The sequence below is a fragment of the Myxozyma melibiosi genome (assembly GCF_037950935.1).
Source record: "Myxozyma melibiosi strain Phaff 52-87 chromosome Unknown BZA70scaffold_1, whole genome shotgun sequence".
Lineage (NCBI taxonomy): Eukaryota > Fungi > Ascomycota > Lipomycetes > Lipomycetales > Lipomycetaceae > Myxozyma > Myxozyma melibiosi.
Window position 1 is genome coordinate 1,736,622 of NW_027042915.1, and position 23,322 is coordinate 1,759,943.

A 23,322-nucleotide genomic window follows, 5' to 3' on the forward strand; every position below is an offset into this window, starting at 1 on the left:
TCATGCGTTCGTCTATGGGCTAGCAACTACGGAAGCATATACAGAAAAGGAAGAGAAAGCAGGAGGCAAAGCCAGATGTATATTTATAGGAGAAGGAAAAGAGAGAGAAAGGGGGGAAATAGCACAATTTGAGAGAAAGATATACCAACTAACGATAACATTAACGGACGCGCGAGAGGAGAGAGGGGAGAGGAGAGTGAGGAGAAGAGAGGGGAGAAGAAGGATAGAGAATACATAAGAACGATCAAAAGGGTGATACTTTTAATTTGACGACAAAAGAAAAGAGATAGGAGAAAAGAGGGAAAAGACAAACGACATTGAAATAGGGGATTCACGTACACATCAAGAAAAGGTAATACAGGTTAAGATTGAGTAGGAAGAGAAGAAAAAAAAATCCAAAAAGAAAAGACAAGAGAGAGGTTACAGTATGAAATCCGGGGGGAGTAGCATATAGACGAGAGAGATGGACATCGTGCAGAGTGAAGGAGATTGAGAAAAATAGCATATAGCGATAGAAGACGTAGGAGGTGTGACGAGTGATGAGAGATTCGTAAGAGAGGATAAATAGCAAAAAGGGTCCCAAAAAATTGAATAAATCGAGTGAAATTTTCCAGCAACAAAAGTCAGATCAAGAACAAAACCAAAGCTCGCCACGTACGATAGCTAGGAGAAAAGAGCAGACCAAATCATTGAGACCTTTCGAACCTCAGTCGAGTGGCTTCTTTCTCTTCAACGACTAGTCTCTTACTCCTGCTCGAGCTCTTGGTCAACGTTCTCCTGCTCCATCTGCCGCCGAACCTTCTCGTTCTCGAGCTGCTCGTACAGCAAGAAGAGCGCGCGCTCGTTCTCGTCAGCGGTGCCGCGGATGGTGAACATGCGCTCGCCGCTCTCGTCATGGGGCTGCTTCGCAATCGAAATGCGCGCACCAGACACCCGTCTGATGTCCTGGATCTTCGTGCCGCCACGTCCGATGATGCAGCCAACCATATCAGCCGGAATGGCAATGTTCTGAGTCTGCTCAGGGCCGCCGCCGTTAGAGGGCGACGAGCCACTGGTAGGAGCACCGGCCGCAGCGCCAGAGGAAGCGTCGCCGTTGTCGAAATCAGCGGGGTTGCCGGTCCGAGTGCGCATAGAGCCCGAGTGAGAGGTATAGTCCTTGGCCTGCGGGTTGTAGAGGATTGTGGTTGAACCGCGCTGCCAGTCCGCAATCAGGCACTTGCCAATTTCCCAGACGGCGAGTCGGATCGCGTCGGCGGCACCATGGACTTCGACGATTCGCTCGGTCGAGCCAGGAAGGATATCCTTCGAGGCGACCATACGGACGTTGCAGTCGTCCTGGATCTGCTTGATCTTTGATCCTTGACGGCCGATGATGGTACCCATCTGGCTGTGTGCGACAAGAAGTCGGATGGCTGGGAAGAAAAAAATTTAAACGTTAGGATCCAGCGCTTTAGAGTATGGCTTGCCAAGAGATAATAATCATAGAGGAAAGAGATAGGAAGATTGATTTGCAGCAACGCCGGCAGAAGAGAGGAAATCAGAGCGACTTACTTGTAGAGTTGGAGGTGACGGGGATGGCGGCAGGAGGAGGAGAATCGATGAGAGTCTGGGCAGCCATTGCGTAGGCCTATGGAGGAAAAAGAAAAGGGTTAGCCACCGCATATACATCCAATTGACGAGATATCATAGTAGACTGCCAGAGACAGAGACGCAAAAGGAAGAGCCTCAATGCGAACTACAGTGAACACCCTGGCAACCTAAAGGAGATGAGGGAAAAACGTACTCTGGCGACGCCCTCGAGGGTTCCAGTGACGGTCAAGACACGATCATGAACGCCGGGGACAGGCTTGCTGACGCCGGCTTTGACACCAGTGGCATCACGCATGTCAGCGACATTCTTTCCCTGCTTGCCGATGATGACACCAGCTTCCTTGGAGGAGACGAGAGCACGGAGGGTGAGGGGAGCGACGGCGAAGGATTCTTCGGTGAAAGCGGGTTGCTCGTCTGATTGGTCTGCCTGCTGGTCGATGTGGCCGTTGGAGGGCTGGTCGTACTGCTGCTGGTGGATGTCGGACATTGTAGAAGAGGACGGGGGGTGGTGATATGGGGTGGTGAGAGAATAGGGTGGACTGAGTGGGATGGGTGAGGGGAAGAGAGTAGAGTCGAGGGACGAAAGGTAGGGGCGGAGACGAGAGGGGAGGGGGGGTGAGGGGACTAGTTGGGAGAGGGGAGAAGAGCGGTGATGGGGCGGAGGTGGAGGTGAGGGAAGTGGTGGTGGAGGGAGTGGTGGATGTTGATGTTGATGATGATGTTGCGGTGGTGGTGGTGGAGGGGAAGAAGAAGAGGAGGAAGTCGAAGTGGTGGAGGAGAAGTAAGAATTTCTCACCGACGATGAGAAAAAAAAAAAGAGGAAAAATGAATTTAATCGCATGAAAAATAGTTTTCTGTTTGTTCTCGACCGCTTTGCTTTGCTCGAGAAGCCTTCCAACTGCCTCTCCTCCTTATGTTTCTCTTTTGATGTTCTTTACAAGTGTTTACCATTGTTATTGTTCAGTTATTTACATATTTTGTTTCTCTCGTAAATCACTGCTGCTTCGGCCTTGGTTAGTCAGCCTGTCACACTGTTCCTCGTTCGGAGCTTACGTCGTCTCCTCTGCGGTGTACTTACGTAGTGTCCTCGACGATCTGACTACCAGCCATTCTGCTCGCTGAGCCTCCAATTGTGTTGTATCTTCTAATCTGCCACCGTCGCCTTGACGAATCACGTAGTTCTTCTCTCGCGTTCTGGCCGAAGCAATTCTGGCCGACATCGCTTCCTGCACTGAACGGCGCGGCAATCTGTAGTCACGTGATGCACGCGTGCCCTCCGTACACGGGTAAACAGATTCAATTGCACACGAACAGAGACCACGTCCTGGGGCTGGTTGCTTGGACTTGATCTACCAATTCAATACACTGCCAAAGTAGCTGTGGTGATTGCTCAGGTCATGCGTATCTCTAGCAGACGATGAAAATTCTCTGTGTGGCGGAGAAGCCCTCGATCGCAAAGAGTGTCGCGCATACTCTTGGTGGAGGACGTGTTAGTCTTGTATGTTTATCCTATTTCCTGCTTGTTGTTCCTTCTGGTCTCGATATATTTACTAACGGTACTGCTTATTATGAACTAGAGAGAGACAAGAAACAAGTACATCAAAAACTATGACTTTACATACAACTTCCCGCCTCCGTACGGTAGCGCAGAGGTTACGATGACATCAGTCATGGGCCACATCTTCCACAACGACTTCACCAAGGAATTCAGCAGCTGGGATGCCGTATCTCCGATCGACCTTTTCCGGGCAAGAATTCTCAAATCTGTTCCTGCAGACCAAGAAAATATCGCTAGAAATATCAGAGATGAAGCGGGACGTTCTCAGTTGCTCATCATCTGGACTGATTGTGATCGAGAAGGAGAGCATATTGGCGTTGAGGTACTGAATATCGCGCGCGAACGGAATCGGAATATAGGAGTCAAGCGGGCGATGTTTAACAATCTGGAAGCAGCGTAAGCCTACTTTTTTTGCTATTATTGTCTAACCCTGCTGACTTTCTATCAAGGCACATCCACCAAGCGGCGCGCTCACTACGCGACATCGACCATCGACTCGCGCAAGCTGTTGATGCACGGATGGAGATAGATCTAAGATTAGGTGCAGCGTTTACTCGATTTCAATCAAAATTACTCAGGCCCGCGTGTACACCTCTCAAGAATTCATTGATCTCCTACGGATCCTGTCAATTTCCAACGCTAGGCTTTGTCGTTGATCGTTTTAAACGGGTACGCAATTTTCGACCGGAAACGTTTTGGTACATCAAGGTTGTCGTGGAGAAGGACGGGATCACGGTGAATTTCAATTGGAAACGCGTTCACCTGTTTGATCGGATGGCCACCACGCTCTTGTTTGAGCGGTGTATGGAAAGCAGCAATGGCGAGGCGCGCATAGTGAGTATGGTCAAAAAACCGACTTCAAAGTGGCGACCATTACCATTGACCACGGTCGAATTACAACGACGAGGCGCACTTTTTCTCGGCTTTTCTTCTAAAAAGGTAATGGATATTGCCGAAAAGTTGTATACAAAAGGTTTTCTATCTTATCCCCGTACCGAAACGGACCAATTTGACGACGGTATGGATTTGCAGGCGCTGATTGAGAAACAAGTCGGAGATGCGTCGTGGGGTGGATACGCTCAAGGTCTTTTGAACGGAGGATTTTGCAAGCCGAAGAAGGGTAAGCATAATGATCACGCACATCCGCCAATTCACCCGGTCGCTCATTGCTCACAGGGGGGCAATATAGCGTATGACGAGATAAGGGTGTACGAGCTGGTAGCGCGGCACTTTTTGGCGTGCTGTTCGGAGGATGCAAAGGGAGCGAGTACAGAAGTAGTGCTAGATTGGGCAGGCGAGCGATTTGGAACGACTGGGTTGCGCGTTGTGCAGAGGAACTACCTTGACGTCTACAAATATGATCGGTGGACTAGTAGTCAGGAGCTACCAGAGTTTTCACAAGGCGAGCTTGTGACGCTGAAGCGAGCGACTATGGAAGAAGGCACGACGACAGCACCGGGATATCTTACAGAACCCGAGTTGATTCAGCAAATGGACGCGAACGGGATTGGCACAGATGCGACGATGGCAGACCATATTGATCGGATTCTTGATCGCGGATATGTGGTGAAGGTGCCTAAAGGCGCAGGCGGTCGGTTCCGGGAGCCACTGCCGGTGACTGCTCCTGCCGCAACACAACCGCGAGGTGCAGCAGCGCGAGGAGGGGGCCGCGGTGGTAGAGGAGCGCGAGGAGGCGGTCGCGGAGGTCGAGGTGGCGGGGGTGCAGCAGGAAGGAAGACGAACGGAGCGAACGGCGGCAGCGGGGACGGTCAGTTTGAGTTCATTCCGAGCACGCTGGGGTTTGCGCTTGCGGAAGGGTACGATGCGATTGGGTTCGACAAGTCTCTAATGAAGCCATTTTTGCGACGAGATTTGGAGCTGAGTATGACAGATATCTGCGAGGGCAGGAAGACGAAGGAGGAGGTAATTCAGCAGAGTTTGTCGCTGTATAGAGAGGTTTTCCAGCGGTCGAACGAGCAGAAGGGGATACTGGTGCAGGCGTGTCGACGATATGTGGTGTGACCAGACATTTGATTCACAAAACCCCAGAGTACATAGTTATTGTAATTTACCTAATGACACTGTGTAGCAGACAAAGAAGTGAGAGTGTATTGTTTACATTTTTCCCTGTGCGGGTTATTGGGCGCGGCTGCGGTAGGGCCATCAGCTGCCAAAACAATTAATCTCCCAGGGAAGAGGACCCTAAATCTGTATATAGATCGGTGATTGAAATAAACAGAAGCCGACGGGTTGGTATCTGTGATATAAATCTGAGATCTGGAAGCAGAGAAAGACAGATTCGAGGAAGGAAGAATGTGTGAAGATAGAAGACAGAGAGACAGGCAGGAAGAGTGACGGGCGTCGATATTTCCAGCCTGGTGGCTCGGCCGACGGAGCTAAATGGAAGTTGAAGAAGGGAAGGGAAAGACCACAGACCCTGCATAAAACACAATTTCCCTGGCTGCTTCGGACTTTACCGTTTGCCCCGGCAGCTATGAAACAGCAGCGAATTAACTGCCAAATATGGCAGAATTGCATGAAGAAAAGGACCGTTGTCTGTAGGAGGAGCCCGAGAGACAAAACAATGAATTACTAAGTGGAGGTAGAGAGCGTTAGTCAGCGTTTAAACTATAAACAGCCGTGTACCCAAAGCAGAACAGCGAAGCACTGCAGTCCACTTCGACGATAGAGGAAGACATAATAGAAGTCTTTTATCAGCAATGTCTGAGTGCTCTTATACTACACTCAACAAAACAGTAGCAGTTCAGCCAGTCTGAAGAGGACTCTGACGCAGGGCGGTGTGGTCTTGAGATCGGGTACGGTGAGGAGTAAACACTTTTGGTATTTTTAGGTCTAAATCTTATTCTGGGTCTGTGTAGTGAGCGTCCAGAAAGACAATCTCTCGTAGCCAAAAGCAGGAAAGCAAAAGAAAAGAGATTTGGCAGAGTTGTTGGCTGTGAAGCAGTTATTCTTCCTGTTTTGCTTCTTGTTTTACGTTCTTCATCGCGTCTCTCTTTGAGTGGTTATATATCGAGCTCGACGTTCTTGGCCTTCACTCGTGTCTTACTCCTCATCTCCATCGGCATCTTGACTTCGCAACCCCACCTCGCCCTCTACCTATTCTCCTTTCCTTCATTTCTTCTTCCTGCATTTCTCTGCAGAAGTAGCAGTTTGTTGTTCCGGCTTGCTCTTCGACCTCCATTGTCTACCTTCCTCTTGAACCAAACAAACCACCGCTCGACTCCGCTTTTCCATTTCTGGGACCCACTTCTCAACCCCATCTCAATCGCTTCTTTCAGCATCTGGCCTCGTTCTGAGTTGCACACCTCTTGTTGGTAAGTCAGAGCTGCTTCATGTTCTTACTTTATATGTCGAAGAGCTCTGCAGTGTCTAACTATCTTCCGATTAAACTTCTACAGGCTCACCTAAAGACCGATCTGCAAATATCAACTCACTTCTCGATCTTCAAACAGAAAATGCAAACAAAACCTATCGTCCTCCGGTGAATCTCGTATATTCGACATCATACCCAACGTTCTTTACTGGTCGCACACCATCGTCACGCGCAGTCAACGCCAGTCAACGACTGCGAGGCGTGATACTACTTAAAGGCGAGACGGACGCTGGAGCTGATCTAGAGGAGAAAGAGAATATAGAAAGAAGAGAAGATCAGAAACAGCTAATCGCAAAGGCTTACGTGCGACAAGACGGAATCATGAGCAATGTGCTTGGTTCGAGCTCGTCGCTCGTGGTCGACGCCGTCATCTCAACTTCACGTGTCACCAGCACATCTACGAGCTCCACAAGCACTTCCTCCTCCTCTTCGTCAACTACAATTGCATCATCGCATAACATTCTATCTATACTGCCACATCCTACTCTGTCTTTCACTTATTCTACATCAGCATCGTCATCGTCGACGTCTATCAAGAGTTCTGCTTCCAGCAGTATAAGTGGAAGATCACAGACCCACTCTTCGTCGCAGTCGACTGCGTCATCGAGCGTTACAGTGTCTATTACATCGAAGAGCTATATGTCCTCGACACCATGGCCATCATCGACATCCACACACCATCCCTCGCTCTCTTCATCGGCGTTCTCTTCCTCTGCGCTATCTTCATCTGCACACGCAACCACTCATTCGACAGCATCTAGTTCTCACTCTTCTCTTTCGTTCTCAACTCTATCATTCTCATCATCTTCACTTGTATCGCCATCAGCATCTTCATCTGCGATCCCGTCCTCATCACCCGCGGCTGCCTCACCGACAAGCAGTTCAAACTCCGGAAGCAGCAGCAGTAGCAACAGCAGCGGCAGCAGTAACAAAACCACAATCATTGCGGCCGTCGTCGGTTCTGTCGGCGGAACAATTGTACTGCTGCTTCTTCTCTTCGTGTTCTGCCGCCTGCGTAGACGGGGGAGCTATCGCCGCAACAATAGCCATCTGGTTGCCGGTCCGTCGTTCCATCACCATGTTCGAAATAGCTCAGGTGGAGCAGGAGGTGCCGTTTCCTCTGGCGACGGAGGAGTACCGGGTAGTGGTGGCGGCGGTGCGATCTCCAGCAATAACGGTGGAGTCGGTAACAACAGCAACAATATCAGCAGCGGTGGTGGTGGTGGTGGTGGTGGTGCTGGAGCTGCTGCAGGCGCCGCTGCTGGAGGTGGTGCTGCGATGGCTGCAGCTCGACATAATCAGCATCATACACAACAACGCAAGCTGAGTCGGAAGAATAAGAGGCCGGAGATGATACAAGTCGGGCATCACGATCCGAGATCACACCAGACCGCACTGAGGACGCCGGGGTCGCGGACGACTACGCCCACTTCAGAGCGCTTCAGTCGACATCAACGCAGACCCACGACGCCATCCGACCGGCTTTCGCCTTCGAGTAATTCGCGCAAGAGTATCATAGCTTCGTCGCTTAGCACTTCGTCCGAGACACCGCTACCGCATATATTCGGATCAATCTTCACGCGGTCGAGACGAAACACGATCTCATCCTCGGTCAACTCGTCTTCGATTGATCCGACTGCGTCAGTCAGTGGCGGCGACGAAAGCGGGTTTGTGAAAATCAGCGGACGTAAGCTTGAGAGGTGGCAGGATCCCGAGATGGCTAGTATACATAGTCTATCTGGGAAAGTTTATGATCGCGACGGAAACGAGCTGGTCCCTGCCGAGCACGAGCCCGGAAGTTCATCTCAGCAAAACGCATCACTGGATAGAGATAACTATGCGGACGACGATAACCATGATATAGATGACCGATCATCTAGAGGACGGCAGTCTTCAGTTGAAAGCATGGAAAGCCGACGGTACCAATATTTTATGGAATCGAATTGGTACAGCGGTGACCACGATAATAGTAATGAAGATGTGGACGGCGCTATGGCAGGACCATCGGGAACGTGAGAGGAATAATGATATGAACTGCGGTTGCTTGCTTTAAATATCTGATACCATTTTTTGTTCCTTCTTGTGTTAAGTTGCCTTTATAAATCATTGAGATTGGGTATTTTGTTGAGGCGTTTATTTGTTTATATAGTTGTTTTTGTTGCATTGCTCGGTTTATTGTTTTCGATTGAATACAGAACTATAATTTGTTTTAATTTATATACATATTCTCAGAGAATGGAGTGGATAGTAAGCAGATAGGAAAAAGAGAAGTATACGGAAGCAGTAATAGTTGTATATAGCTGGAAGTTATAGATAGCTGGAAGAGACTGGCGTTAGCTTGCCAAGCACCAGCACCGGCAGGAGAACTAATGATGATCTGGTAAACTATGATGATTAATAGTTTGCGAGAGAGCTATAAATATAAGCACTTTCTGCCTCGGCTTCTTCCGTGACAATATTAAAAGTAATAGAGTAAAAAAATCAGATCCTGATCTGCTGATAGAGACTGCGACTAGGTAACTACCGGCGTGGGCTTGGGCGTCGAGAGCAAGTACGTTACGTATGCGTGTGCCGGTGGGTTGGATCTTAGCCTATTCTCTCTGTTGGAGTGTGTCTATGCGCTGCTTGCGATTGCTTTTTCGTGATATATGTGCGTATTCAGAGGAATAGTCAGAAGTGAAATTTGTATCTTATCCTATATAATCCATCGACAGTAAAAGCCAGCTTCATGACAGAAAGCGGGAGGTGAAAAGCGGAGTGCTGGTGGAGTGTGGGTCCCCAGTTCTCTGTTCTGTCTCTGTAAATGCGCCCCGATCTGCGTTCTCAGAATCTTCAATCTCTGATCTTTGCTTGATCTTGGCCCCGATTGCTCTCCTTCCACCCTCGCCGTCTTGACTAATTCGTCTTTCTATCGTTCATCCTGCATGCTGCTGTCATTTTTGACGGATATAAACCAGACGCAATATGAATGAAATCTACGAGTCCAGTTAGAACAAACACTCTAGCCCACTAAGCACGGCCCATAGTCACCTGGCAGGCAGGCAGACCCAACTTTGTGGAGACTTTTTCACGTTAGTTAACAAACAGTTATTCCTCACTGAACTTTACTACAATTCCTTATCCAGCCTGTCCTGCAGATCATAACTGCTGTACTCATGTGCTCTTGCCCTCTTCCATGCACGTCTGACACACACTACGTTTGACTGACGATCGTGGTCTAAGGACTGTTCCCTCCTTTCCTGTTCTATATACCCCCTTGGAACTCACTACTGGTCTAGCTGCAAATATTGGAATGCAAAAACCGTTTATCATAGTCTAAGGTAATATGAAATGCGGCAAGGAGGGAAAAAGCACGCACAGTCGGGCCGGCGAAGAGAGTTTAATGCGACCACCTGCTTGGAGACCGATGAACTCGATCTCTCCTTGACATTTATAGCTCTTTCTGATGTTCTGTAATAACGCGCGTACCGACTTCATATATTCTGTTCTATTCACAAGACCGAAATCTGCTGCTCTTCTTGCACAATCTACGCATCTGGAGCGCGTTTGCGTCGATCAAGGGGCGTCCAGAGGCATTTAGAGACAGCTTGAACAGGACATTCTCAAACACGCATGACAACGCTTCTCACATACCTAGGACTCAGAAACCCGGGGAAGGGGAATCTAAACGACGTTGACACGTACCCATCGAGATTCGGCTGACTTCTGTCGTTAGTGCCAGTGTCAATTCCGGCCCCCAACCTTCGCCATCTTCTCTCGCTCCTACTCTGCCTTCTCTGTCTCTCTGATCCTTACCATTCCCTCGCATTGGGTCCCAGCAGCCTGGACGGTCGTGCTCACATGCACACAAAACCGTTTACCCGAATACCTTCTCTGGTGGTGCTTAGATCGGGTATCATCGGGAGTTACCAGACACCGCACACATGCTATTCCTGTTTCGAAGAACATACGCAGCGCTCTCGCAAAGGTAAACCAAAGAACAAGAAGAGGAGAAAAAAGCAACAAGAAACGAAGGTCTGATCGTCTCGCTTCGGTTCCCATTAAGACCACAATCCATCCGCTTCCTTCTCTCTCTTCCCTTCTTCCGCTTTTTTCGTACCTCGTCCACCTATCCCCTGCATGCTGTTCGTGTGAATGTCTCTCGTTTCACTTTTGTTTTCAACATCTATCGCACATAGTCAGCTATAGTCAACATCATCACCGTTGCGTATGCTTTCGCTTTAGTTGCAGATGCTCACGCGCAGTTCAAAGGTCCGTGTCGTTTGCGCGAGCGCTGCGTTTCTCGTGCCACTGGTTGTGCTCTCCAGCATATACTTCACATACACAGCAGTGCTTCTTAACCAGTGAGATTTCCTATTTTGTCGTTTCTTCTGCAGGAGGAGTGAGACCAGGAGGTCGCTGACCGCGAGCAACAAAGTAATATAGGTTTCCTCAACCTCCTAGTTTGCCAGGGCTACTGGAAAACCGACAAGTGACAGTAACTGAGGTTCAGTACCAGACATATATACCCGACTTTGTACGCGTGCGCGAATGGAAGACAGTCACAGAGACAGTGGTCGCCGTTGAGACCGTGACGGAAACAGTGGCAGCCGGCGAACCGACAACAGCAGCAGCAGAAGTAGTCACTGAACTGGTGACTGTGAAGGAGACAAAAACAGTGACGTCCTCTGCTGTGGAGACGAAACTCGTCGAGCTGGAAAAGCGGGCGACCGCGACGAGAACAGCATATATACCCGCGGGGACAGGAATGCCGCCTCATTGCGACGATCCCTATCGACGACCCGGATTCCTGCACATACCGTTCAACGAGACCGATTTCCCGTTCCAGCAATCAAAGTACGTCCCGTATTACGACGAACTCATTGACCGCAAAGAACCGGGTGCTGCACGATACCCAGACTATGACCTGACAGACGCACCCGACATGTCGTTCCCAGCCGGCACGATAGACGAAGAACTTATCGAACAAGCGCCGATTGATTGGATTGAGGTGATACGACTGTATCTGAGCTTGCTCGATAGCCCAGAGAACTTCACAGACTCTGAGATCACGGCAACAGAGCGCAAAGTGAGCTGGCTGAGGAACAAGCGTCTGCTAATGCTGGCGGACTCGGTCGACCGGTACATGATGCATTATTTCTGCGAGGAGCTCGACGTTGCGCCGCGCATTGCGGTTCTGGGAATGCACACGACTTCTGAGTGTCATATTCCGCAGCTGAATTTCACGATTCTGCACTGGCATATCGCGTCAATGTATACTCACAGGCCAAAGTGGTGGTGGGCGGAACACATGTCTGAAGTTGCGTTTGAGAAGCGCAACCAGGAGTTGTTCATGTCGCGCATTAGTGCTGATCGAGCGACGGATGTTATTGGGATGAACGGGCGCGGTCCAGATCTGATATTATACCAAAGTATGTTATGGGACTGGACGACGATGACTACAAAGCATAAGATCGACAACGGGTTAGACGTCGATACCAAGGCACAGAGAAAAGCCCGAGCCGGCAAAGGCGACAAGCTGCAGAAGAACAAGACAAAACCGACGGAGAAGACGCTTCGGCCGTTTCACTGGAGTGAAATTGATTTTTACCGAGCACGGCAGAAGAAGTTTATTGAGTTTTACCGGTCTATCTTTGGCCCCGAGACGCCGTTCATGTTCCGTGCAGCCATGCAGACAAAGTATCCTGCCGACACCACGGTCCCGCTGCGGCAGCTCGATCGGATGGGGCGGTATGTGGCCCATTCGATGGACGTCGAGGTGTTTGAATGGGGCCAGATGATCGCCGGGTACGCCTACCCGTATTACAGTGCATACAAGGATGAGGTGCATCCGAAGCGGGGGCCACACACGTACATATACAGCAACATGATGCTCTACTACCTCTTCAGAGCTAGTGGAGGCGCGGAGTCGCGAGGACAGGTCGTGCGGTGGCCTGCAGAGGCGAACATGACTACCGGGGAGGCGTGGGAAGAATGCCATGGATACAACATGAGGATGACCATGTGACGCTATTGTTTCTGTTTTTTTTGCTATTTCGACAGACGTTATATCAGTTTCTGTTCATTTCTGAGTGTTTGCAGGTTCGTTTGATTTAGGCTTTGTTGCTATTTCGTTTCATGTGCGCCTGTCGCCATCGAATATGGTTGTGATCGCCTGCGGGACTGCATCGATTGCGGTGACGCCAAGTTGAAAGGAAGAAAAAGATTTTTTGAGTGGACAGGTGCATCGATGAAAGGGATTTTTGGTATTTGTTTTTTTCCAACAGGATTTTGCATGATATATAAAACGCGACATAGCATGCCTTCACTGTAAACGAAAAACGAGCTCGCAATGCCCGTGATTAGACGAGCCCAGAAATCACAAAGCAAAACAAAAATGAGACTTGGACCGAGACCCAAACCGAGACGAGACGAGACGAAAAGCGGGACGCGCGCGTGGGGTCCCTGTGCTTAAATTTAAACTCTAAACCTAAAGCCTAACCAATTGTTTGTATCCTTCCAAATCTTGAGCAGCCTCGAGGCTCAGCCCAGCAGCCTTCCGGGCTTTAGCTCGGCTTGGCTGGCTTCGGGCCGCTGGAGCAGGCTCACGCTTGCCTTTTGGGGATGTCGCATCTGTCAAAGTACAGCAAGGAGACCCGCTCATAGGCTGCCGCACCGCTGCAAGACCGCAAAGCTGTGCCTGTCTTCTCCTGGCTCACAGCTGCATCTACTTGTCATCTTGCTGCATCCCCCTCTGCCTGTTCACGTCAAGTGTGCGTCCAGATTCTCTCCGCGCTGCCTTTTCAAGGGCTCCATGCCTCTCCGCCGGTACTTTAGCAGCTCCGCAGTACATCTGTCTCTCCCTCTCCCTCGCCGATCTTCCTGCCGCGTCACCAGCTCTCTCCTCTCTCTCCTCCCTTCCTCCTCGCCATAGTCTCTCGTTCGATAGCCCAGTATGTATCGCATGCGCGTAGTCGTGCTGGTCATCTGCCTGAACGTCTTTGCCATCTCCTTATTTGTCTTTTCCTCACATCCCGTCTCCGCGCGGATAGCCAAATCGTCCGTCACCTTCCTCCGCTCTCTTCTCTCTTCCCTCTTCCCCTTCATCATCGTCGCAAGCGTACTAACGGCCTCTACAGAACAGCAGACTTTGTCGTCGGATCAAATGACAATCTTCAGGCGAAGGTTGTAGAGGAGCCAATATTCACTCCACATGTGGTCACAAAAACAGTATCGACAGACATCCAGGAGCCGACGCCGGTCCCTCCCTCATACTGCCTCGATCCCTACAAACGACCGGGCTACTTTTTCAACCCCAGAGTCAAGAAGGGCCGTGAAATCGCTGGCTTCATAGCTTCGCGATTCGTGCCATACTATGACGACCTGCTCGAGCGAGAGCCGCCCCGTTCGGCGCAGTACCCACCTCCAGAAGGCTACGATCCGACAAGAAACGCCGAGCTGATGTTTACAGAAGCAGAGATCCCTGGCGACATTCTCCGCTTTGCACCCATTAACTGGCTCCAGCTCGTGCACGACTATCTCTACTGGATCGTGCACACGGAGGACGGGCCGTCAGAAACTATTCACCGTCACATCGGCGAACTCTGGGAGCAAATAAAGTGGATGCAACACCGACGAGTGCTCCTGCTCGCCGACTCGGTCGACCGCTACATGATTGTGCATCTCTGCGAAGATCTCGGCCTCGAAGCGGAGGACTACCTGACGCCAATTCGCACTGGTGGTCGTTGCGTAATCGAACCACTCAATTTTACAGTCTACTACTGGCATGTGCCGTCGATGTACACGTCGCGGCCGGACTGGTGGTTTTCGGAGCTGATTGAAAATGTGCCATTCGAGAATCGCACGGAAAACCTCTTTATGAAAGCAGGCATTGACGACGTCCTGGGCGAGAACGGCGTCGCACCAGATTTAATTATTTACCAATCCCTGCTCTGGGACTGGAAAGCCAACCAGATCGGCTACCGCGTGAGCAAAGGCATGTCGCCCTACACAGACAAGTTTGCGCGGCCGCTGTTTTGGTCTGAGCTCGACTTTTACCGCGCGCGGCAGCAGATGTTTATCGAGTACTTTAGAGGTCTGTTTGGGCCCGACGTTCCGATGATGTACCGTGCGGTCGCACCCTTGCGAGATGGTGGCGCCCCAGAGATCGGACTTCGTCAGCTCGACGCAATGGCGCGTTTAGTGGCATCGAACCACGACATCGAAGTTTTTGAATGGGGGTACAGTCTACTAGGACATCCAGAGGTTTACAAGGACAAGATGCACGTTATCAACAGTCCACAGGCGTCACTGTTCATAAACATGATGTTTTACTATCTCCATCGGTCATTGGGCGGCACCGAGGAGCGCGGACAGGTCACCCGGACGCCGGAACAGTTCATGTCCGTTCCCGGGAGAACAGCGGGCGATGCATGGCGAGAGTGCAATATGTACAACGTGAAAGTATCAAGCCATTAAATGGCATTGCATGGGTTAATTTGTGTATTTATGGTCGTTCATCTTTTTTCTTTTCCTTCACATATGTGGATATTTGCATATGTATGTATACAATGGGTATGGTGTTTCTCTGCAGATCATTTTTCTGTACTATTCTTCTCGGGCTGCAGGGAAGATACCAAAATGCGAGTTCAGCTTATACAAAAGACTCTGGCTATCAAAATAAATAGACAACAGTGAATTTGACAGAACACAGTTGATAAAGAACAGAAGCCGAAGCTGCACGGCCTGGGAGCTAACGCTTCGGAAGCGGAGACATCCGAAGATTAGGGTCTACAAGGGTCGTACCCGAACTCAACCACCCTGCGTAACACAGATAAAAAGACCTTCACCACAATCAGAGTGTGAATATTTTTCAATCGAATGGTATTCTCTCGCTTAAATTGACCATACCACTATAGAATATCTCGCATTTTCAGTCTGAGCAGGATGACATGCGTTCTGTGGCTGGTCAGGAAGAATGGAAAACGTAAACGTAGAAGGCGCACGGACTCCTAGAAAGAGCTGAGATAGTTCCATTGCACCTCAGATCATTCCTGCGGGTGATTGCATCGCAGAGATCGATGCACTCTGCAGGCAGACTAACGCATAAACAAATAGATTGCTGATATGTAGGCTCACAAGCAGACTAAAGCAGGCGTTGCTGCGACGGAATGGTACTAATGAAGGCTGATGCTTGGGCAAACGGTGTGATAAGCGCACTTGAGATCTGTCCCAGCCAGCTGGATCGCGGGATCTTCGCCCGAACTCACTGAAAGCGTTTCATTCCCTCTGGACCCAAAGGCAAAAAAGACAAACCCTCGGCTTGGACCGCAGATGCAGACCACAGCGCTGCTCTGTCTTGGTTCTAGTGGAGGCAGGAAATGGCGCGCGCATAATGGACCTCCTTCATTGAGCTCTCTTCACGCTTGCTCATTACTATAGACTCGATCTCGTCTCCTGCTCATCTACTCATCGTCGGAGCTACTCCTCCGTTCGTGCAAGTCGGTACGCCATGCCGCTCGCGAACCTCCATACCAGCGCGGCCATCGGCTGCAACATTGTCTTTCTAGCATTGGTGTATTACTACACCAACATCTACAGCCCGCTATTCGGCCCGTCAAGCTTCGAGGACGTGCGGGATGTGACCAGCGTCGACCACCATATCGAAGATGTCGCTGCCTTCACCACTTCCGCAGCAAGTCTGACCACAGCAGCGCCTTCTGGTAGTTCGAACAGACCAGTCGCGGACATTGACAAGTTCACGTTCACACACACCGTCACGCAGTACGCGCCAAAGCCGACCTGGACCGACCCTCAGCCATGCGAAGATCCTTACCGACGACCAGGATACCTCTACATCCCACCTTACGAAAGCACTGTCGAATACAATACAACAGTAGGCATTCCCTACTTGGCCGATGCCCCGAAAAACATGAGTGAAGGCGGCGAGCCATGGTTCATGGATTCCGTCTACGTGCCTTACTACGACAACTACCTTCTCCACGGTCCTCCCCACAACGCGATCTACCCGCCGATAGAGAAAACAAACAACTGGCTCGAGCACTACTTCAACGACCAGAGCGAAATCCCAGCTGAACTCCTCCACACAGCGCCGATCAACTGGATGCGTTTCCTGCGCGAGCTCATCCAGGCAAAGGACAAGGCGCCAAAATCACTCCAAGACTCGTTCAAATGGCTCCGCAACAAGCGCATCCTCATCTGGGGCGACGCAATCGACCGCGATATCGTCCAACACACATGTACGGTGCTCGGTCTTGCATCCGAGATCAACCTGTACGGCTACAACACCGTCTCGCACTGCGTGATCGAGCAGCTTAACTTCACAATCTTCCACTGGGATCTGCCATCCATGTACGTCTCGCGACCAAAATGGTGGCTCCTGCAATCGATGGACGTTGTCGCGTTCGAAAACCGGACCGAGACTGTCTTCAAAAATCACACTGCAGCCGTCTACGGCAGCCTCTTCAAGCACGCGCCAGATCTCATCCTGTACCAATCACTGCTGTACGATTGGCGCGCAGATATGCGCGGCCGCCACGAGAAAATGGCACGGCGCAAAGCATCACCGGAAGAGATTGCTAAAATCCCGCTTGTGCGGCCGATCCGCTGGCCAGAGCTCGATTTCTACCGCGTCCGACAGATCAAGTTCGTGCACCATCTACGACGCATGTTTGGATCAAAAGTGCCTATCCTCTACCGCACAGCCACGCCGCGAAATTCCGCCCACAAAGCTGACGAGGGCATGCACGCGCTCGACTCGATGTCGCGACTGATCGCGGCCAACAATGATATCGAGGTCTTTGAATGGGGCCATCATCTCAAAGGATACGCTTCTGGTGCGTTTTACGACTCTGTGCATGTACGACCTGGTCCTCACTCGCTGCTATACTCAAATATGTTGCTCCATTATCTGTTTAGAGCTGCTGGAGGTGTTGAGGCTCGAGGTGTCGTCAAGGTCTGGCCTGGCGAGGATAGAAATCACAACTGGGGTAGGTGTCATGACTACAACAAACCCATTTGGCATTCATAACATTTATACTGTAATCATAATAAAATCTATTGCATTTCTACCATTCCACCCGCTTGATTTCCAAGGGCATATTACCCTCCGGCCTGTACGTAAACCTAGTCGTGAATTTAATCTCCGGCTCTCCCTCGACAAACGCAAACTCATAGTGCCCGATCAAGGCAATCAAGAGGCATTTGAACTCGAGCTCCGAGAACCGTCGTCCGATACAAGCCCTCGGACCAGCGATAAACGTCAGGAAAGCCATACTGTTTCCGCCCGCCAATATCTCCGGGTCGTTCCATCTGTCCGGCTTAAACTCGCGCGCGTCCTCACCCCATATACTCTTGAGCTTGTTTGTAACTCCTGGAGCAACAGTAATGAACGTGCCTTTGGGAATGAATTGTCCTGCCACGTAAGAGTCCTTCATCGCCTGCCTGATAGTCGCGACCACCGGCGGTGTAAAGCGTAAAACTTCGCGAATGAAATTGTTGAGAAACTTGAGAGACTCCACGTCCTCGTAGGTTTTGATCGAGCTGTATCCTGACGGGAATGCGGTGTGAATTTCGTTGCGAAGACGGGTCTGTAATTCGGGATGCTTGCAGAGTTGGTCCATTGCCAGGGTCATCGAGGACGCTGTTGTTTCGTGGCCGGCAACCAGGACTATCACGTACTGTCAGCTGATAGTGCTATAAAAACGAATACGGAAAGAGGAACTCACATGTAAGCAGCTGGTCAGCCATGCCCTGTACACTCCATTCTTCGGGCCCACCTTCAATCATAATACTGATAATATCAACATCCCTCTTGCCATCTTCATTCTTCTTTTCCTTTTCTGCCTCAAACTTCTCCCTCTTCTTCTGAATCGCATCTGTGGCAAACTTGTTGATTGTCGCGCGCGATTGTCGCATCACGTTGTTACGCTCAAACGGCAATCGATAAAACCATGGCACCAGCGCCGACAGAAGGAAAAATAGCTTTCCAGCTTTACCCTTGGGAGAAACAATGTTTTCATACGCGCGTGCGAGCTCATTATCTGGGTTCTCGAGCGCATCAAAGCGAAGACCCAAACCTGCACGATAGATGATGTCAAGTGTCAGGCGCGAAACCTGCTTTGCTAGTTCAACCGTCGGCCGCTTCTTGTCGTCACTCTTGCTCTGGGCGTCGATCGAATTTGAAAACACTTTAACGAGTCGAGTGGCCTCTTCGAGGAAAACAGGCACGAGCTTTTTGGTTCTTCCAAAAGAGAACGCAGGCATAAGTTTTTTACGCTGACGTTGGTGCACTTCGCCTTCGGCAAATAAGAGTCCATTTCCGAGCACGCCGTTCAAGCTCTTTGATAGGAATGGCGGCTTTTCAAAATCGTAGCACTGCGTCTGCAACACTTCCTGAACCGCTGCCAAAGAGACCAATACCACGCGCTCTGTGTTTAACATGCCGAGGATTCGAAGGAGATGGGTACCTGGCGGAGCTGCTTCCGCCCAATTCAGCGTCGCGCCTCCGTCGTTGCGGTTCATCGCCTCGCCGTGGAGATGACCGTACAGCGGATGCACCGGATAGTCTGGTTGCGGGAGGTCCCGCAGCTTTGAAACATAAAACGGGTATATGCGCCAGTAATAAATTCGTCGAGCGGCTAAACCGAGGAGGAGAAGTGGGTAGAATATGATGTTTGAGATTGGGTGAATGTATCGGTGGATAAGTAGCAGAGCCGTAAGCCACGATGCGCCGATGACTGCCAGAGACGCCATGTTGTTGCTGCTAGTATTGTCTCTTATGTACGTTCAGCGTCAAATGCTAGCAAAAGAGGAGCAATATGGGTATTACTGGAAAGTAAAGAGAGTGAGTAGAGATGAGATGATGTTTTTTGTTTGGCGTTATCGTCCCTGCGTCGAGCGATAAAATGATCTCAGGTATACGAATACGACGCTTAGTCATTATGCTCTGCGTACTTGTGCGCCCAATCAACACCAAAGAGCGTCATTCATGCAGAATAGCAAAAATGTACTAGCTACCGGTAATAAACACTTCGTTTTAATTAAATCAGTCGATCATTCACATCCGCTAATATGCGCATTAAAGCAATTATTCTCTTCTAATCGACTTTTTTGTACAGTTGCGCCGCACTTACTGAGGCTTTCACTCTGCCAGCATTTCTTAAGATAAAGCCCTTACCCTTTACTCCCAAATTTTTTTATTTTCGAGCTTCGGTGTAGGTAAAAATTTGTGAGCTCCAAGAACACTTCTTCATCATCAAGACCTCTGATCATGCCGAGAGTGAAGAAATCGAAAGCGAAGAAGGCGGAGTTGGCCGCTAAGGCCTCGAAAGATGGGGCTCAAGTGTCAGCAGCGACCAAGCCGGCGACCGTGGAGGAGAACGGGAAGGGCGAGAGTAACGGCAAGCGGAAAAGGCTGGAGCTGTCTGATGACGACGAGAGCGAGGACGACGGAGAGATCAAGCTGAAGGTTAATGCGGAGTACAAAAAGAGATTCGAGCATAATAAGGAGCGTGAAGAACTTCATCGATGTGAGTACCTTACTTAGATCAGTTGAACGGAGATATGAAGACGACTGACCCATCTTTGATATATAGTGAAAGAAAGAGCCAAGCGAGGAGAACTTGATTCATCAGACTCGGATGCTGAATCGTCTTCCTCTGAAGAGGAAGATGAGAACGCAGAGCTTCTAACAGACGAGGTCGACATGAAGATCCAGCAAGTCGTCCAGGCCTTGCGATCTAATGATCCGTCAGTGGTCAAGAACCCTGATGTGCGATTCTTCGACGACGAGAGTTTTGAACGAACAAAGAAGGACAAACCGGTTTACCTGCGCGATTATCATCGTATGAACTTGCTAGGACAGTTGGACGAAGGCGCTACCGCCGACGGCGAGGAGGAGCAGGATGAGAGCAAGCTTCCGTACTCTGTCAAACTTGCCCGTGACCGCGCTCAGCTCGTGCGCGAGATGCACGAGTCTGCTGAGAACGATGGAGACAACGGCAACAACAGCGACGATGAGGGTGAGGACGATTTCCTAATGAAGCCAGTCGAGAAGGAGCGCAAGATCGAGCCGATCGAATTGCCTGATCCAGCCGAAGACCCCGAGCGTTTCCTCGACACATTCATGAATTCAAAAGCCTGGCTCGAATCAGCTCCTATCCGCCGAAAGAAGAAGCCCTCTGTAGCGAAGGACAAGCTCGACGACCAGGCGGCTGTCAGCGAAGAAGACGATAGCGACTTCGATGATCGCGCGGAAGAGTTTGAGACAAAATATAACTTCAGATTTGAAGCCGGCGAGGAAGCAGGTCAGGTTGTTTCGTACGGTCGTGACGTTGTGGCTGCGCACTCGATCCGCCGCGAGGACGAGACCGCAAGACAGCGGGCGCGTCGATTGAAGAAGGAGGCGAAGGAGCAGGCGAAGAAAGAGCGCGAGGCCGACAGACACCGGTATAAGCAGCTGAAGGTCAAAGAGGTTATGGAAAAGATTGCGAAGATTAAGCAGGTCGCTGGCTTGGATGAGGACGAGGATCTGCCGATCGGTGAAGAGGATCTGGAAGCAGACTTTGACGAGAATGACTGGGACGAGCGGATGAAGAAGGCGTTTGGCGACAACTTTTACGGCAAGAAGGATACTAAGCCTGTCTGGAATGATGATATCGATATCACAGACATTGTTCCAGACTACAAGAGTGACAGTGAGGCTGAACTGGACGAAGGCGGAGAAGTGGAAGATGAGAAGGAGGAGGTAGAGGAAGAGGAGAAGGAGGAGGAGACTCCGAAGCTCTCCAAACGGCAACAGAAGAAGCTTGAACAGAAGGCCAAGGAGCAAGCCAAGGAAGAAGCTAAGAAGCTCAAGTCCAAGGTCGAGGAATTCGTCGACACCCAAATCTTGCCCTTTGCCGACGACGACGAAATAGCACAGACCACCGGCAAGAAAGACAAGAAGAAAGACAAACCCGAACCAAAGAAGTCTGACGAGCCTGAGTTCAAATTCAGATACCGTGAGGTCTCGCCCGAGTCGTTCAACCTCGAGCCCGCAGATATCCTCCTCGCAGACGATAAGGCGCTCAACGAGTTCATTGGACTCAAGAAACTTGCGCCGTATCGCGAGCCGGAGAAGAAGGCGCAGGACCACAAGCGGTTTGCGAAGAAGAAGCGTCTACGACAGTGGCGCAAGGAGGTTTTTGGAGATGCAGCGGCCCCGAAGTGGGAAGAACGTGCACCTTTGATCTTTGGTGATGCAAACGGGGCTTCGGAAAAAAAGAAGAAGCATCACAAAAAGCACAAGAAGCAGGCAAAAAAGTAGATGAAAAGTAATTCTAGTCTATATTCTAATCTTAAATAATCTCCGAATGCAATGCAAAAACACGATACCCGATCTATAAAAACGCTCAAGAAAAAACAACAACAAAATCCCAGCTCCGAGCCTAAATAAAAACCATAAACTTTTTCCCGTGCTTCAAGTACCTAGTAACAAACATCAGACACAGGGATGTCGCGCACATGCAACCGCAAAATATAGCAGTCGCGTCGTACGTCAAGTTAGTCTTGAGCAACGCACCCGCGATGGGCGTGCCAATCAGCAATCCCACTCCCGCAATAGCGAAAGCCATGCCCATGCGCGTGCCGACTGTTCTGATATCAGGAGATAGAGATACCAATGCTGGCGGCGGAATAGACACCACAGCTCCCGAGGCAAAGCCGTAGAAGGCGCAGAAAAGAACTATACCAGCCGGGGACGATACCGCCATCCATGAATAAGCAATGATGACTGTGAGGAGGGTGAACGGGATAAGAACATTGACTGGTCCCACAACATCAGCGATGAAGTTTGGAATAATGCGACCAAAAATAGATCCGGCGTTGATGATAGAAAGCATGTAAAACGAGGTCGAGCTGCTGAGTCCCGCACGTTCGTTTGCAAAGGACTTGACATAGTAGTAAGGAATGTATGCGCCTCCAAACGCAAAGAAAATGACTGCCGTGAATACAACAAAAATGGGATCTTTGAGCGCAGTCTGGTCCCAAATAGCACGCTTGAACTTTGGCGTCGTGCGAAGCTTTAGAACAGAGATTCCGAGTGCTTGTGTCGCGAGCATGATAAATCCCATGGTGCGCGTGGTCCATGCAAAACCAATACGCGGTTCAAGACGATGGAAGATGATAGGATATATAACTCCACCCAGTGACGATCCAGCTGCGACCAGGCCACTTGCAAATGCGCGTTTGGTGGTGAAATACTGAGGGATGACTGCAATAGCAGGAATAAACAGGCAGCCGGTGCCGAGACCGACTGTGATTCCCTGAGCAAGCATGATCTGCCAGTATTCTTTACAGAGCGAGGTCATCATCATGCCAAACACGGCGAGAACGGATCCCGTGATCAGAGTAGAGCGGAAGTAGCCGTGGTCAAAAATTGGACCGACTACTATTCCCAAAAGCACTAGAAGAAATGACTGTATTGATCCAACCCATGCAATAGCCGATTCTGATTTTCCGGAGAGACCCACATCAATGTAGTAACTCTCGAATGTGCCAAACGAGTTGATGATACCCCTAGAAAGTAGAAGATCATTAGCACCAGACCACAGTGATATTTATGTCTCCTTCGATAGCACATACCAGCTATTAAAATACATCATCGCCGAACCAAGAACTTGCAACCACGCCATAACTCCGCCGTTTGGAATGTCGTCGATAATATCCTGACGGCCATCGTCCGAATCACTCTTCTCACTCCTCTCTTGCTCAGTCGAAAGTCGACTCGCGTGTGTTCTTA

General features: G+C 50.2%; 11 protein-coding genes across 11 annotated transcripts; 7 read left to right on the forward strand and 4 right to left on the reverse strand.

Annotated features, from left to right (window-relative positions):
- Positions 1-744: 744 nt before the first annotated feature.
- BZA70DRAFT_298327 (uncharacterized protein) lies at positions 745-2,077 on the reverse strand (the record flags this gene model as incomplete). Its single annotated transcript, XM_064914600.1, has 3 exons — positions 745-1,412; positions 1,552-1,627; positions 1,784-2,077. 3 exons carry the CDS (start codon positions 2,075-2,077, stop codon positions 745-747), a joined length of 1,038 nt encoding a protein of 345 aa, XP_064770766.1.
- Positions 2,078-2,910: 833 nt separating this feature from the next.
- BZA70DRAFT_272090 (DNA topoisomerase III) lies at positions 2,911-5,243 on the forward strand. Its single transcript, XM_064911588.1, has 3 exons — positions 2,911-3,088; positions 3,168-3,544; positions 3,598-5,243. Exons 1-3 carry the CDS (start codon positions 3,008-3,010, stop codon positions 5,168-5,170), a joined length of 2,031 nt encoding a protein of 676 aa, XP_064770767.1. The 5' UTR covers positions 2,911-3,007; the 3' UTR covers positions 5,171-5,243.
- Positions 5,244-5,975, reverse strand: BZA70DRAFT_272091 (uncharacterized protein). Its single transcript, XM_064911589.1, has one exon. The coding sequence runs from the start codon at positions 5,684-5,686 to the stop codon at positions 5,351-5,353; it is 336 nt and encodes a 111-aa protein (XP_064770768.1). The 5' UTR covers positions 5,687-5,975; the 3' UTR covers positions 5,244-5,350.
- A 60-nt stretch (positions 5,976-6,035) lies between these two features.
- Positions 6,036-6,973, forward strand: BZA70DRAFT_293059 (uncharacterized protein; the record flags this gene model as incomplete). Its single annotated transcript, XM_064914400.1, has 2 exons — positions 6,036-6,483; positions 6,568-6,973. Coding segments are annotated over 2 exons (458 nt in total), but the record flags the coding sequence as incomplete, so codon positions are not given.
- BZA70DRAFT_265080 (uncharacterized protein) lies at positions 6,864-8,558 on the forward strand (the record flags this gene model as incomplete). Its single annotated transcript, XM_064910942.1, has 1 exon — positions 6,864-8,558. The coding sequence occupies one exon, from the start codon at positions 6,864-6,866 to the stop codon at positions 8,556-8,558; it is 1,695 nt and encodes a 564-aa protein (XP_064770770.1).
- Positions 8,559-10,639: 2,081 nt separating this feature from the next.
- On the forward strand, positions 10,640-12,936 carry BZA70DRAFT_272096 (uncharacterized protein). The gene is made up of 2 exons (XM_064911590.1): positions 10,640-10,885; positions 10,968-12,936. Exons 1-2 carry the CDS (start codon positions 10,773-10,775, stop codon positions 12,547-12,549), a joined length of 1,695 nt encoding a protein of 564 aa, XP_064770771.1. The 5' UTR covers positions 10,640-10,772; the 3' UTR covers positions 12,550-12,936.
- Positions 12,937-13,331: 395 nt separating this feature from the next.
- BZA70DRAFT_23599 (uncharacterized protein) lies at positions 13,332-15,253 on the forward strand. The gene is made up of 2 exons (XM_064910361.1): positions 13,332-13,580; positions 13,661-15,253. The coding sequence occupies exons 1-2, from the start codon at positions 13,477-13,479 to the stop codon at positions 14,997-14,999; spliced, it is 1,443 nt and encodes a 480-aa protein (XP_064770772.1). The 5' UTR covers positions 13,332-13,476; the 3' UTR covers positions 15,000-15,253.
- A 779-nt stretch (positions 15,254-16,032) lies between these two features.
- BZA70DRAFT_287081 (uncharacterized protein) lies at positions 16,033-17,571 on the forward strand (the record flags this gene model as incomplete). The annotated part of the gene is made up of 1 exon (XM_064913923.1): positions 16,033-17,571. The coding sequence occupies one exon, from the start codon at positions 16,033-16,035 to the stop codon at positions 17,569-17,571; it is 1,539 nt and encodes a 512-aa protein (XP_064770773.1).
- Positions 17,572-17,596: 25 nt separating this feature from the next.
- BZA70DRAFT_272100 (cytochrome P450) lies at positions 17,597-19,416 on the reverse strand. Its single transcript, XM_064911591.1, has 2 exons — positions 18,269-19,416; positions 17,597-18,210 (listed from the first exon to the last, which is right to left on the reverse strand). The coding sequence occupies exons 1-2, from the start codon at positions 19,293-19,295 to the stop codon at positions 17,609-17,611; spliced, it is 1,629 nt and encodes a 542-aa protein (XP_064770774.1). The 5' UTR covers positions 19,296-19,416; the 3' UTR covers positions 17,597-17,608.
- A 332-nt stretch (positions 19,417-19,748) lies between these two features.
- BZA70DRAFT_272102 (KRI1-like family C-terminal-domain-containing protein) lies at positions 19,749-21,857 on the forward strand. Its single transcript, XM_064911592.1, has 2 exons — positions 19,749-20,071; positions 20,138-21,857. The coding sequence occupies exons 1-2, from the start codon at positions 19,813-19,815 to the stop codon at positions 21,847-21,849; spliced, it is 1,971 nt and encodes a 656-aa protein (XP_064770775.1). The 5' UTR covers positions 19,749-19,812; the 3' UTR covers positions 21,850-21,857.
- Positions 21,858-23,187, reverse strand: BZA70DRAFT_272103 (major facilitator superfamily domain-containing protein). Its single transcript, XM_064911593.1, has one exon. The coding sequence runs from the start codon at positions 22,895-22,897 to the stop codon at positions 21,971-21,973; it is 927 nt and encodes a 308-aa protein (XP_064770776.1). The 5' UTR covers positions 22,898-23,187; the 3' UTR covers positions 21,858-21,970.
- Positions 23,188-23,322: the final 135 nt, after the last annotated feature.